Raw genomic sequence first — 16,126 nt, 5'->3', positions numbered from 1 at the left:
CCTGTAATCCTAGCACTTTGGGAGGCTAAGATGGGCGGATCACCTGAGGTCAGGAGTTTGAGACCAGCCTGGCCAATGTGGTGAAACTCCATCTCTACTAAAAATACAAAAATTAGCCGGGCATGGTGGTGGGTGCCTGTAATCCCAGCTGAGGCAGGAGAACTGCTTTAACCTGGGAGGCAGAGGTTGCAGTGAGCCGAGATCGCGCCACTGCACTCCAGCCTGGGCAACAAGAGTGAGACTCTGTCTCAAAAAAAAACAAAAAAGAAAAATCAATTGTATTTTTACATTCTACCCATGAACGCTGGAAACAATTTTTTAATATCATTTTAAGCAGTGAACAAACGTTAAGTTCCAATAATTTAAGAGAAGTCATGCAAGGGCTGGGCACAGTGACTCACACCTGTTAATCCCAGCACTCTGGGAGGCCAAGGCAGGAAGATCACTTGAGCCCTGGAGTTTAAGACCAGCCTGAGAAACATAGTGACACCCCCATCTCTACAAAAAACAATTAAAATTAATTAATTAACTGGGCATGGTAACACATGCCTGTGGTCCCAGCTACTCAGAAGGTTGAGATGGAAGGACTGCTTGAGCCTGGGAGTTTGAAGCTGCAGCAAGCTGTGACCATGCCACTGTGCTCCAGCATACATGACAGTGAGGCCCTGTCCCCCCCCAAAAAAAAACACTCATGCAAAATCTCTATATTTAAAAACTACAACACTGCTAAGAGAAAACAGAGACCCAAACAAATAAGGAAGTACATCATATTCAAGGATTTTAATATGCAATATTGTTAAGATGTTTATTCTCCCCAAATTGAGCTACAGATTCAATGTAATCTCAAACAAAATCTCAAAGAGGAGAAAGTTGCAGAGCATAAGAATGTATACTACCTTATTCCAAGACTCTTTTTTTTTTGGAGACAGTCTCGCTCCGTTGCCAGGCTGGAGTGCAGTGGCATGATCTCGGCTCACTGCAATCTCCGCCTCCCAGGTTCAAGCGATTCTCCTGCCTCCTGCCTCAGCCTCCCGAGTAGCTAGGATTACAGGTGTGCACCACCACACCCAGCTAATTTTTTTTTCAAGACTTTTATTATAAAGCTTTAGTAATCAAAACCATTTGGTACTAGTGTAACTCTAATCTACTAGATCAATGAAACAAAAACCAAAAATAAACCTGTAACTAGTTTTCAAGAAAGAGCCCAACACAAGTCAATGGGAAAAGGCAAGTATTTTCAACAGATAGTGCTGGAACAACTGGATATACATGTGAAAAAAAGTCATCTGGAATTTATTTTGGTATCATAATGAGGTTACCGCATTATAATAAACATCCATAAGATAATACTTACATTTTTTATTTTGATGTTTCCCCAATCATCATCCTGTTTCAAAGACAAACAAAAGACATTTAACCACTTCTGTACAAGCAGAACATAATCTAATAATCAATTTATTTTAACCTACTTCAAAACAGAATAAAATTTATCCTGTATGCAGATTTAAAATTACAGCAATAAAAAAAAATTTTTTTTTGGCCAGGCACGGTGGCTCACACCTGTAATCCCAGCACTTTGGGAGGCCAAGGCAGGCGGATCACCTGTGGTCAGGAGTTCGAAACCAGCCTGACCAATATAAACTCCATCTCTACTAAAAATACAAAAAGTAGCTGGGCATGGTGGTGCACACCTGTAATTCCAGCTACTCGGGAGGCTGAGGCAAGATAACTGCTTGAACCCAGGAGGCAGAGCTTACAGTGAGCCGAGATCTCACCACTGCACTCCAGCCTGGGCAACAGAGCAAGGCTCCATCTCAAAAAAAAAAAAAAAAAAAAAAAAAAATTTCTTTAAACACAAGCGGTCCTAAAGCCAGGGTTTCAAATAATTTGCTTCAACTGCATAAGGTAACACAATATAAAAGGCAGTAACCTTTACAGCATCAAATACTAAGAAACACATAAGTATAAAAAAAAATACTTTTAGCAAGTACTAAAATACACTTGACTAATGACAGATGATAGATCCTATTTTTTGGGTGTTTGGAACCAGCAGAGCTAATAAATAACTAGCTTACATGGCAAGAATGAAGAGTTAATGTAATTAAGGTGACTCTATAATTTACCATCAAAACCAGGAGACTCAGAAGAATACAAATGCTAGAATAAACCAGACTACCCAAGGCAAACTAAATCTTACTAGTACTTGCATAACCACAAATGTTTCTCAAGTGCTAAATTTCACATCTATAAAGCAATTACTTTCCCTTCAATATGTTAAATAAAGATCAATATATTTTTTTAAATGCATGATTAGTCCAGAGTAATATTTTAACTTACTGCAGCTAGGCCTTTCCCCTCATAGGATAAAGTCGATTCCATATTACTCCCTTTTATAGAAAGTATTGGGTATTCAATATGCTTGTCTACCCTTCATTGGTGCCACTAATTATATCCTCTATCTGCTTTAAAATGGAACAGTAACTTCCTACAGGCCCTTCTCAATTTAAGGACTATGACTGCTAAAGATAACGAATGATAACTATAAATGCCCTCTAAGATCACTCACCCAAGGTCACACAAAGCTGGGAATGGAACACAGATCTGCTTGATTTATAAATCATAAGCTCATATGGTGCCTTACTATGTTACTTAAACCTCTTTGACACTCATTTATAAAATTTCCTGATTTATAAGATATGGACAACATATAGCTGAAAATTAAAGAAAATAGAATAAAAGCCTGACACAGAATAAGTACTCAATAAATGGTAACTATTAGCAGTCACAGTTTCATTTAACTTGCATACTTCTGTAACTCCTGACAGCATACCACTAGTACAGTGTTCAGCACGAATTAGGCTATGAAGTTCACTAAAGGCCAAAGGTTCATACTGTACCTTCAGAGGTAAACAAAGTTATTTTCCTCCAACATGTGTTTTACTGCCCTGAGGGGGTAGCCAGTCTTTGTCTTTAAAGTTAACTACAGATCTTTAGCATTTTATCTAACCCTTGAAGAAAGTATTTTTTAAAACTATACTTATATTATTAAAAACAACAGAGGCCGGGTGTGGTGGCTCACGCCTGTAATCCCAGCACTTTGGGAGGCCCGAGGCGGGCAGATCACTTGAGGTCAGGAGACCATCGCCAACATGGTGAAACACTGTCTCTACCAAAAATACAAACATTAGCCAGGGGTGGTGGCGGTGACCTGTAATCCCAGCTATTCAGGAGACTGAGGCAGGACAATCACTTGAGCCCAGGAGGCGGTGGTTGTAATGAGTTGAGATGGCGCCACTGCACTCCAGCACCTGAGTGACAGAGGGAGACTCAATCTCAAAAATAATAATAATAATAATAATAATAGATATCTTCTTGTCTTTTCTTCAGTCCTTCATCAGTGATGCTGGCAAGGATGGATTCTTAACTGTGGTCACTGTGATCATTCCAAAGGAAGTAAAGAAAAAAATTAGGTTTATTCTCTTTTTAAACAGAATTTTTTTCCTCCCATCTCCAGGTAGGAGTTAGGTAATAATTACTGTTATGGAAAAAGGGGACCAGGTGCGGCGGCTCACGCCTGTAATCCCAGCACTCTGGGAGGCCGAGGTGGGCAGATCACTTGAGGTCAGGAGTTCAAGACCAGACTGGCCAACATGGTGAAACCCTATCTCTACTAAAAATACAAAAATTAGCCGGGCATGGTGGTGGACACCTGTAATTCCAGCTACTCAGGAGGCTGAGGCAGGAGAATCGTTTGAACCCAGGAGGCAGAGGTTGCAGTGAGCCACGACAGCGCCACTGCACTCCAGCGTGGGCAACAGAGCAAGACTCGTCTCAAAAAAAAAGAAAAAGAAAAAAAGAAAAAAACGGCTCTTCATTAATGGGTAGGATGCAATAAAGGCCAAAAAAAAAAAAAAACGAACAGTTTTCCAGAACCAGGGCTTTGGTAAAAATGCTGAAGTGCTTTGAATTTCAACATACAAATGCATGTACAAAATTACATTCTGTAATAGTTTTTTAAGAAAACAAACCCATCTGTATTGTTCCATATGTTTAAGCTGAGATAAAATTTTCCAACCTCATCGCAGAAAATTACTAAGGAAATATTAATTGATTTCATTTTAGTCTAAACAAAATAAAACTAATACTTTTAATACATCCTCATAGGAAAAAAAATTCACACAATACAGATAACTGTAAAGTATTCCACTCTTCTGACCCACAGAGGTATCTGGTAATACAATACATTTTAAAATAAAATTTAAATGATGCTTTTAGAACAAAGTCATGTCCTTTGCAGCAACATGGATGGAGCTGGAGATCATTACCTGTTAGTTCCTTAGTAAACTAATGCAGGAACAGAAAAGCAAACCGCATGTTCTAATTTTAAGTGGGAGCTAAATAATGAGAACACATAGACACATAGAGAGGAACAATAGACACTGGAGCTTACTTGAGGGTGGAGAGTGGGAGGAGGAAGAGGATCTTAAAAAAAAAAAAAAAAACAACTACCTGTCAGGTACTATGCTTAGTACCCGGGTGATGAAATCTGTATATCAAAACCCTGTAACTCAGGTTTACCTATATAACAAACCTGCACATGTACCTCAGAACCTAAAAGTTAAAAATAAATAAAAGTAAAAAGAGTTTTAAAAGGATGTTTTTATAATACAGTATAGTGTTGTGAAACAGCTACAATGTTTCTCCCTTACTCTAACATGCATAAGACAGTTTAAACCCCATAGATGACATATTCTCATCATATAAAAAAGTACTTCAAATGCTACATTAAAATTAAATACATTTTCCAGTGTTATTTTTCAAAAAGTATACAATAATAGTAACGTGATGAAAATTTGGACTACATTTTACCTTTAGAGTTCCTCCTTTCACCATAACTTTCTGTCTGGCAGGCTGGACTCCAGTCAACGCAAACAGCTGAGCCTTGAACACCATTGGAGGTTCATCAGTATTCAATTCTACACCTTCAAATTTCTCCTTTCCCCATTTTACAGTAACTGCAAACAAAATCACAATTTTTTAAATTAAAAAATAACAAGAAAAGAATTACAGACCCTTAGAAGATCACCAATTAGGCAGTTATCAAGAGTCAAAGTATGTCATTCATCTTTCTATGCCCATAATGCCTACCTAATCAAGAGCAGCATGCATGCAGTAGGTGCTGAATAAAATTTCACTGGATCAAACCTAACTTCTCATTTCATAGTTAAAGAAACTGAGACTTCAGTGGGCTGGGAGTGGTGGCTCACGCCTGTAATCCCAGTACTTTGGGAGGCTGAGGCGGGCAGATCACAAGGTCAGGAGTTTGAGACCAGCCTGTCTCTAACAAAAATACAAAAATTAGCCGGGTGTGGTGGCAGGCGCCTGTAATCCCAGCTACTCGGGAGGCTGAGGCAGGAGAATCGCTTGAACCCGGTAGGCGGAGGTTGCAGTGAGCCAAGATTGTGCCACTGCACTCCAGCCTGGGCGACAGAGCGAGACTCCAGTCTCAAAAAAAAAAAAAAAAGAAACTGAGACTTCAGAGAAGTAGATTGATTTGCTAATGTCAAAAAAAATTGGTTAATAAACTCCCAAGTCTTCTGAATCCTACTCCAACAATATGATCGTATTGAAACATTTCCCAAAATGGTAAGTTTTGCAGCCCCCACAATGTGTTTAATTGAAGAATCATTCATATCAGCACACAGCATTGGAAAAGAAGAGAGCGAAAAAGGTTAGATAGTTTAAGAGAAGAAAAAAAATTCCTGGGAGAATAAAGCACATCTAGAACAACTTAAGGAATACAGAATCTGAGTCATAAGAAATGTGGGAGAATTGAAAAGTGTCATTTCTGAACAAGAGGTGCTCGATTAAGAAAAAATCCAGAGACATATCTAAAGCATTTAAAAATATATAGAAATCCCACTTCACAGCCATTAGAATGGCTATTCTTTTCAAATTTTAACAGAAAGTAACAAGCGTTAGCAAAGATGTGGAGAAACTGGAACACTTGTATACCTCTGGTGGGAATAAAAGTAAACACAGAATTACCATATGATCCAGCAATTTCATTTCTGGGTATACCCTGAAGATCGGGAAGCAAGGACTCAAACAGATACTTGTACACCCATGTATACAGCAGCATTATTCACAACAGCCAAAAAAAGTGGGAGCAACTCAAGTGTCCGTCAACAGATTAATGGACAAAGAAAATGTGGTATATACATACAATGCAATATTATTCAACCTTAAAAAGGAAAGAAACTCTTACACATGCTACAACATGGATGATTCCGGTTATGTGAGATACCTAAAGTGGTCAAACGCATACACACAAAAAGAGAATGGTGTTTGCCAGAGGATGTGGACGAAGGTAATAGTTGTAAAAAAGTGTGAATATACTTAATGCTATAGAACTGCACACGTAAAAACCATTAAAATGGTAAACTTTATTACATACATTTTACCAAAATAAAAAATTTCAATCAGCCTCATAACATAGCTAACTTTTGAAATATATTTTTTAAAACCCAAAGATATATATTAGTTCCACTGAAAACTTTATAACTTTTCAGAAATAAGAATCTCACAACTGTTAACTGCTTTCTAACTCCTGAAATCAGAATTTGAAAACCTCATCCAGACACCAAATCCCAACTCTATCATCAGTTCAATGAATATGTTGAGCATTCATTTAATGACAAGCCCAGTACAAAACATTGGGAAGACTCTCCACAAACTTACAGCCTAATAAGGGCAGGGTGGGGGGAGTAATTAACAATATAAGTATTATAAAGGCTACAGCAACAAAGTGGAATGCTTCATAAATGAGGAAAGATTTCCTGGGTGAAGTATTAACTTCTGAGTTATCACTATCAATTCTGAATCTCAAAGAAAAGATTAGGTGTTAGAGACTAGGAGAGAACAGAAGTATTCCCAGAAAAGAAGGAAAATATTCCACAGCATAAAGCAGCATGGTAAGTTCTAAGATATAAGTAATTGATTACCAGAGAAAAGGGAAAGCAGCAGTAGATGAAACTGGAAGCTGGCTAAGGATCAAGTTATGGAAGATAAGTCATCCTAAAACATATATAAAGAGGCCAGGCACGGTGGTTCATGCCTGTAATCCCAGAACTTTGGGAGGCTGAGGCGAGTGGATCACCTGAGGTCAGGGGTTCGAGACCAGCCTGGCCAATACAGTGAAACCTTGTTTCTACTAAAAATACAAAAATTAGCTAGGCAAGGTGGCAGACACCTGTAATTCCAGCTACTCGCGAGGCTGAGGCAGGAGAATCGCTTGAAACCAGGAGGTGGAGGTTGCAGTGAGCCAAGATTGCACCATTGCACCCCACACTGGGCAACAAGAGCAAAACTCAGTCTCAAAAAATAAAAAAATAAAATAAAATAAAACACATAAAGGCTTTATATTGTAGGCAACGTGTAATTCCTGAAAGGCTGTCATAAGCAGAGAAATCGGGCTTGAAGAGGGCACACTGTAATCACTGAAATAAACTAGAAGCATATTACAATAGTACAAGCTAAAGATGCTACACGATTAAACCAAAACAGTACTAGAAGTAAAGGAGAGGAAACTACCTGAAATTTATTGCGCTATTGCCATGAGCAAGTTACTTAAAACGTTTTGCTTATGCTTACAAGAGGAATTATACCAGTATCACAGGATTATGTTGAAAATTAAAACAAGGCCGGGCGCGGTGGCTCAAGCCTGTAATCCCAGCACTTTGGGAGGCCGAGGCGGGCGGATCACAAGGTCAGGAGATCGAGACCATCCTGGCTAACACGGTGAAACCCCGTCTCTACTAAAAAATACAAAAAACTAGCCGGGCGAGGTGGCGGGCGCCTGTAGTCCCAGCTACTCGGGAGGCTGAGGCAGGAGAATGGCGTGAACCCGGGAGGCGGAGGCTGCAGTGAGCTGAGATCCGGCCACTGCACTCCAGCCTGGGTGACAGAGCAAGACTCTGTCTCAAAAAAAAAAAAAAAAAAAAAAAAAGAAAGAAAATTAAAACAAAGCAATATGTACAAAACCCTAACTCTGTAAGAGGCACAGGTGTGTGTTTATTTTTAGAGACGGGGGTCTTGCTCTGTCACCCAGGCTGGAGTGCAGTGGTGTGATCACAGACCACAGCACCCTCTAACTCCTTGGCTCAAGTGATCCTCCCAACTCAGCTTCCCGAGTAGCTGGGATTAAAGGCACACACGACGGCCCCTGGCTTTAATTTTTAATTGCACTTATCCTTAACCATTTAATAATCTAGATACGTAATTTTTTTCTTTTCTCGAGATGCAGTTTCTCTTTTTTTCACCCAGGCTGAAGTGCAATGGTGCGATCTTGGCTCACTACAACCTCCGCCTCACGGTTTCAAGCGATTCTCCTGCCTCAGCCTCCCAAGTAGCTGGGATTACAGGCGCCCGCCACCACTCCCGGCTGATTTTTGTATTTTTAGTAGAGACGGGGTTTCAACATGTTGGCCAGGCTGGTCTCGAACTCCTGACCTCAAGTGATCCGCCCACCTCGGGCCTCCCAAAGAGCTGGGATTACAGGCGTGAGCCACTGCGCCAAGCCTACACACTTAATTTTCTACTAAATCTTATGAAATAGTACTTAAAATGTTCTCTTCATTTTAATATAGAGCTTTTTGCTGACCCTCAAAATACAGATTATCGATATGGAGAGGTCAAAGGAAGGGACCTTAGAAATCTACTCGAGTTCCCTCATTTGAGGGATGAGGAAAATATCTGATTAAATATTTAAGATAAAGTTCACATTTTAAAGAAGAAACTTTGGTCAGCGCTGGCATTTTTTGAGGAAACATATAGGGGTTTTAAGTGTGTGAACCTACTGGTGTATTTAGGTATTAGAATATTTCAAGAGTCATTCTACTGTTGTTATGGCTTTAGAAAAGGGTTGGGCAATCATTAAGAAGTCGATTAAAGATTCTAGACCATCAAGAATCCACCTTGAGATCAAACAATACTCTTATTCGTATCATGCTTTGTAAATGCTGAATCTTCAATAAAGGAACTGTGACAGAATAAATAGGGATGGTCAATGAATCACACATCTACAGCCAATTGGAGACACCACACATATTTTAGGTGCCATTTTGAATAAGGCTAGGGAGCAGCAAGGTCCATTCTCTAAGTAAAAGTGATCCCTGGCCAGTACCTTGGACTGTCAGCAAGCAAACAACACAAGCCCTTGTCAAACGCCAATCAAGAAATGACACCCCGGGGATATGTGTATTCATCTACTTCCGAAAGCTCACACCATGTTTCGGATAGAGAAATGCAATGCAACGTCTGATGAAACGAAAACGAAGCAAAAAGGTTTACAATCTGCCTCGGGACAAAACTAAAACTGGTACCAAAGGGGCGGTCGAACAAAGGCAAGGGGCAAGAGAAGGGCGAAGGGCGGCGAACGCCGCCTGGCAACCCCAAGAAGGATGAAGGCTCACCTTCCGTCCCGGGTCCCTCCATCCCTCCCCTTCTTCCCCGCTCCCTTCCACGGCGACCACTGAGAAGCCCAAAGGAATCGCCCTGCACCTCCAGCCTGGTGCCCAGCGCCTCAGGACACACCCTCACTTTCACCGCACACCAGGGCAGCGTCAGAAACTATTCTGCAGAGTCACGACTTTGAGAGGCTTCCCCATCTCCACTCCCCCCATCCATCCGGGGACCGCGCTCCCCCGCCACGCAGGGCTCCAACCCAGCCGGGAGAGGGGTAGGTGCCAGGGTTGTCTCCGCACCGCCGGCCCCGCGCACCCCACCCCGACCCCTCCCGGCCCATGCCCGGCGCCCACCAGTGCAGGCCAGGCCTACGCGGAGGCCTAGCGCCGGCCCGGTGTGCTGCGCGCGAGGCCAGGACGGGGCTCACCGGAGTAGAGCGGCATGGCGGGGCGCGGCGGGAGGCGGCGGCGCAGGAGGGCTGGGCCTGACAAGGGCGGCGAAGAGACAGAGACCAGAAGCAGCTGCGGCGGCGGCCGAGGCGGAGGCGCGGTGGTGGCGGCGGCTTCGGTGCGACGAGAGCCTCATTCAAACCGGCCACTGGCGATGACGCAGCAACACGCAGAACACCCGTGCAGCTCCGGAGCGACTGCAGGGAGGAGACAGGGCGGCAGGGGCGGGGCGGGGCCTGGAGGTGGCGAGAGGAGGGAGGAGGGGGAAGGCGGTGGAGGGGTGGCGGGAAGCAAGGAGGGAGCGAGGGAGGGACGGGCTCTGGGCCCCAGCCACAGCGGCAGGTGCGCGCCTGCGCACTGCTGCCCACCGCCCTGCGCCCACTGGCCACGTGGTCTTGGCGCGGCCCAGCCCTGCGGCAGATGAAGTGGGAACTTGGTATCCCACTTGCTGTCTGAGGCTGAGGCGGGAGAATCGCTTGAGCCCAGGAGGTCGAGGCTGCAGTGAGCCGTGATCGTGCCACTGCACTCCAGCCTGGGCGCCAGAGCGATACCCTGCCTCAAAATAAAATAAATAAAATTAGTGGTTGTAAAGTCAGAGGTGTTTTGAATCCCAGCTGTTACTAGCTAGCTGTACGATGTCTGCAAACCTCAGTTTTCTTGTTATTCACCCACACCTCATTTTACTGAGGTTTTGTTTTTGTTTTTGTTTTTAATAAATTGAAGGCTCGTGGCAACCCTGGGTTAGCAAGTCTGTCAGTTCTTTTTTTCTAACAGCATGTACTCACTTTGTGTCTCTGTGTCACATTTTGATAATTCTCACAATACTTTAACTTTTTTAATACTATTATATCTGTTCCAGTGGTCTATGATTAGGGATCTTTGATGTTACATGGTAACATCAGATTGTTTTGGGGTGCTACTAACCACCCCCATGTAAAACAGCAAACTCCAATGTTTTGTGTATTCTGACTGCTCTGGCAACAAGTCTTTTCCCACAGGGGTTCAAGGCTTGAGTTGAGGACACAACTGCAGATGTGGTGGAAATAGCAAGAGAACTAGAATTAGAAGTGGAGCCCGCAGATGTGACTGAATTGCTGCAATCTCAAGACAAAGCTTTAATGGGCAAGGAGTTGCTTCTTATGGATCAGCAAAGAAAGTGGTTTCTTGAGATGGAAACTACTCCTGGTGAAGATGCTGTGAACACTGTTGATTGACAACAAAGGATTTAGAATATTCCATAAACTACGGAACTGTTGATAAAACAGAAGCAGGGTTTGACAGGATTGACTCTAATTTTGAAAGAAATTCAAATCTGAAACTTCTTTTGTGGGTAAAATGCTAAACAGCACTGCATGTCACAGGGAAAACTCTCATGAAAGGAAGAGTCAATCCATGTGGCAGATTTCATTGTTGTCTTATTTTAAGAAATTGCCACAGCTACCCCAAACTTGAGCATCCACCACTCTGATCAGTCAGCAACCATTAACATTAAGGCAAGACCCTCTGCCAGCAAAAAGATGACGATTCACTGACAGCTCAGATGATCCTTAGCATTTTTTAGCAGTAAAGTTTTGTTTGTTTGTTTTGAGACAGGGTCTCACTCTGTCACCCAGGCTGGAGTGCAGTGGCACAGTTACGGCTCACTGCAGCCTCAACCTCCCAGCTCAAGCTATCCTCTCACCTCAACCTCCTGAGTAGCTGGGACTACAGGCGTGCGCCACCACACATGGCTAATTTTTTTTGTATGTTTTGTAAAGACGGGATTTCGCCATGTTGCCCTGGCTGGTGTTGAACTCCTGGTCTCAAGCAATCTGCCCACCTAGGCCTCCCAAAGTGCTGGGATTTCAGGCATGAGCAACTGTACCCAGCCTTGACACTAAATAGACTGCAGTATAGTAGAAACATAACTTTTATATGCACTGGGAAACCAAAAACTTTGTGTGACTCACTTTATTACAATATTAGCAATATTGCAGTGGTCTGGAACTAAACTAGCAATATCTTCAAGTTGTGCATGTAAAATGGAGAAAACGGTATAATATCTACATCACAGAATTGTTACAAGGACTAAATAAGATTATGTATAGAAGATTCTTAGCACAGTGCATTGCACATGGTTGCAATAAATGATACCTATTTTATATTACACAGTAAAACTTCAAAGGGATTTTGCAGGGTATGCTAGAATAGTAGCCTATGGATAGCTTTATTTTCTATTTTTTTAATGTTCAGTAATATATTTCTATAACATATATATTTAAAAATGTATTGCATAGATTGGCCAGGCACCATGGCTTACGCCTGTCATCCCAGCACTTTGGGAAGCCGAGGCAGGTGGATTGTTTGAGCTCAGGAGTTCCAGACCAGCCTGGGCAATGACGTGAGACCCCCATTTCTACAAAAAATTTAAAACTTAGCCAGGCATGGTGGTGCATGCCTGTAGTCCCAGCTATTCGGGAGGCTGTGATGAGATGGGAGGGTGGCTTGAACCTGGGAGGCAGAGGTTCCAATAGCCAAGATGCATCACTACACTCCAGCCTGGGTGACAGAGCAAGACTCTATCTCAAAAAAAAATAAAAATAAAAATAAAATAAAAATGTATAGATCATCTGTGGAAAAATCTGTGCTGCCCTTTGTTGAAGTTGACAGTAAAGGAGGCCTAAAGATTGAAAGATTCAGAGGCAAATCATCATCCTCCCTACTACACTCACATTGCAACTTGTGCTTTTTTTTTCTTTTTTTTCTTTTTCTTTTTTTTTTTTTTTTTTTTTTTTTTTTTTTTTTTCTTTTTTTTTTCTTTTTCTTTTTCTTTTTCTTTTCCTTTTTCTTTTTGAGACAGAGTGTTGCTGTGTCACCCAAGCTGGAGAGTAGTGAGCAATCATGGCTCACTGCAGCCTCCACCTCCCAGGCTCAAGTGATCCTCATGCCTCAGTCTCCCAAGGAGCAGGATTATAGGCGTGTACCACCATGCCTGACTAATTTTTGTGTTTTCTGTAGAGATGGGGTTTCTGCCATGTGGACCAGGCTGGTCTCAAACTCCTGGCCTCAAGCGATCCGCTCACCTTGGCCTCCCAAACTGCTGGGATTACAGGCATGAGCCACCATGTCTGGCCAGCTTTTTCTTTAGTAATTCATCACACTTCTATTTTTTTAATGTCTGTATTCCCCCCAAGTACACTATAAACAGGAATTGTGGCTATCTGGTAGGCACTCAGGAATTACCTGATGCTGTGAGAACTGGATGTGAAAGTTACCTATCTGAAGTTTATTCATTCTGTAGATGACCAGGGAATCTTGTAGACCAAGTTTTGGTCCCTTTGGTACCATTAGCTTCTTCCAGCCTCTTTGAAAATCTGCAGACCTAAACTTAAGACAGATGGGGCAGAGTGAGGAGGTGGAACCATGCTAGCAACTGAAAGGAAGCATAAAAAAAAAATTTGCACAGCTGGCCTTCCTAGACGTCAGAGAGAGTTGTAGATGACAGCAACCTCGTCACCATGACACACATTGCTAAGCCCTGCCCTCCATGTGTTTAATGGATGGGTAAGTTCTATAAAAAATGACCAAATATCAGAAATGTTTTCACTTGGTGAATTACCTACAATTTATTGCTTAGAATGCACCCTCCTTCCTCATCTGGCCATGGGAAATCCTGTCCAACTTTAAAGTTTCCATTTAATGCTTTTTTACATAAACTGAAAGCCTTCTTGTACAATCACCCCTTCGTGTCAAATAGTATTATGTGTTATTATGGCTGTTTTAGTTTCCCATGAGTGCTGTAATTAATTATTACAAACCTAGTGGCTTAAAACAACATAAGTTTATTGTAAGTTTATGATCTTACAGTTCAGGTGGTCAGAAGTCTGAGACTGGTCTTAACATTAAGGTGTTGGCAGGACTGCATTCCTAGAGGCTCTGAGGGTGAATTCTTTTTTTTTTTTTTTTTCAGACGGAGTCTCACTTTTTCCCCCAGACTGGAGTGCAGTGGCACCATCTCAGCTTACTGCAGTCTCCGCCTCCTGGGTTCAAGCGATTCTCATGCCTCAGCCTCCCAACTAGCTGGGATTACGGGCACGGACCACCACGCCGGCTAATTTTTGTATTTTAGTAGAGACAGGGTTTTGCCATGTTGGCCAGGCTGCTCTCGAACTCCTGACCTCAGGTGATCCACCGGCCTCGGCGTCCCAAAGTGCTGGGATTACAGGATTGAGCCACTGCACCCAGCCTCTGAGGGTAGATCTGTTCCTTACTCTTCCCAGATTCTATACACTGTCCACATTCCTTGGCTCCTGGCTCCATTCCAGCCACAGCATCACTCCAGCCCCTGCTTGAGTCGTCACAGCGCCTGCTCTGACTCTGACCTCTGCCTTCATTTTAGAAGGACCCTTGTGATTACATTAGCCCCAACTGAATAATTCCAGATACTATTTTCATTTTAAGATCCTTAATCATATCATCCAGTCCCTTCTGGAAGGCAACCAACATATTCATAGGTTCAGGAGATTAACACATGGACATATTTGTAGAAGTATCATTCTGTCTACCAAGGACTGCCAATAAATAATAAAACAAAAAACAACAAATATCACTACACTTTCTTAGAGCACCTATAGTTTAATATTCCTATGTTTCCCTCTTCTCTCTCTACTAAATTATAAATTATAAGCCCTACTGGACGCGGTGGCTCACACCTATAATCCCAGCTCTTTGGGAGGCCGACGGGGGGGGGGGCAGATCACCTAAGGTCAGGAGTTCAAGACTAGCCTGGCCAACATGGTGAAATTCTGGCTCTACTAAAAATACAAAAAATTAGCCTGGCATGGTGGCATGCGCCTGTAATCCCAGCTACTTGGGAGGCAGGGGCAGAAGAATCACTTGAACCCGGGAGGCAGAGGTTGCAGTGAGCCAAGATTGTGCCATTGCACTCCAGCCTGGGTGACAGAGCGAGACTTTCTCAAAAAAAAAATAATAATAAACTATAAGCCCTGCCTTAAATAATCTGGGATCCTGCCGGGCATGGTGGCTCATGCCTGTAATCCTGGCACTTTGGGAGGTCGAGGCTGGCAGATTGCTTGAGGTCAGGAGTTTAAGACCAGCTTGGCCAGTGTGTTGTAATCCCCTCTCTAAAAATACGAAACTTAGCTTGACTTCATGCCAGGTGCCTGTAGTCCCAGCTACTCGGGAGGCTGACGCAAGAGAATCACTTGAACCTGGGAGGCAAAGGATAACCTGGGAGGCAGAGGATGATCTCAGTGAGCTGAGATCGTGCCATTGCACTCCAGCCTAGGCAACAGAGCAAGACTCTGTCTCAAAAAAATATATATCATAATAATAATAATAATTTTGGATCCTACACACACACACACACACACACACACACACACACACACACATTCTATAACCTAGAATGGTAGTTTGCCTAAAAAGATTTTCAGTAAGTATTTCCTGGCCAAGTATGGTGGCTCGTGCCTGTAATCCCAGTGCTTTGGGAGGCCAAGGCAGGAGGAGAATGGCTTGAAGCCAGGAGTTTAAGACCAGTCTAAGTAACAGAGACTTTGTCTCTACGAAACAAAATTTAAAACAGTAGCTAGGCAGGGTGGCTTGTGCCTGTAGTCTTAACTATTTGGGAGGCTGACGCAGGAGGATCACTTGAGCCCAGAAGTTCAAGGCTGCAGTGAGCCATGATTGCACCACTGCTCTCCAGCCTGGGCAACAGACTGAGACCCAGTCTCCTAAAATATTTTTTTTAAAGTATTTCCTAAATGAATTCATAACCTAGTTTTGGATCAACAGATGATGCAAATTATATTAGGTGAATGCTAGGCTGCTATGGCAAAGGGGCCACAAGATTAAGTTGCTTATTTATTTATTTGTTTATTTATTTTTGAGACAGAGTTTTCGCTCTTGTTGCCTAGGCTGGAGTGCAATGACGTGATCTTGACTCGCCGCAACCTCTGTCTCCCAGGTTCAAGCAATTCTCCTGCCTCAGCCTCTAGAGTAGCTACAATTACAAGCATGTGACACCACTCCCGCCTAATTTTGTATTTTCAGTAGAGATGGGGTTTCTCCATGTTGGTCAGGCTGGTCTCGAACTCTATACCTCAAGTGATCCACCCGCCTCAGCCTCCCAAAATGCCGGGATCACGCATGAGCCACTGTGCCCAGCCAGATTCTGTTGCTTATTGAAGATAGGAAGTTATGCAGGAGCCACA

The 16,126-nt window shown here is 42.8% G+C and overlaps 1 protein-coding gene across 2 annotated transcripts in view; it reads right to left on the bottom strand.

Annotated features, from left to right (window-relative positions):
- Positions 1 to 10,221, bottom strand: part of USP14 (ubiquitin specific peptidase 14) — a 54,406-nt gene extending 44,185 nt beyond the window's left edge. Inside the window, exons 1-3 of one of the 2 annotated variants that reach the window (XM_050767655.1) lie at positions 9,893 to 10,221; positions 4,870 to 5,015; positions 1,355 to 1,387 (exon numbers count right to left, since the gene is read on the bottom strand). In XM_050767655.1, coding sequence (XP_050623612.1) covers positions 1,355 to 1,387; positions 4,870 to 5,015; positions 9,893 to 9,908 — 195 coding nt within the window. In that variant the 5' untranslated portion in view covers positions 9,909 to 10,221. The remainder of the gene's footprint in view (positions 1 to 1,354; positions 1,388 to 4,869; positions 5,016 to 9,892) is intronic. The other variant, XM_050767656.1, reaches the window with a different exon arrangement.
- Positions 10,222 to 16,126: the final 5,905 nt, after the last annotated feature.

This window comes from Macaca thibetana, chromosome 18 (assembly GCF_024542745.1).
Source record: "Macaca thibetana thibetana isolate TM-01 chromosome 18, ASM2454274v1, whole genome shotgun sequence".
Lineage (NCBI taxonomy): Eukaryota > Metazoa > Chordata > Mammalia > Primates > Cercopithecidae > Macaca > Macaca thibetana.
This window is presented reverse-complemented; position numbering and strand designations above follow the sequence as displayed.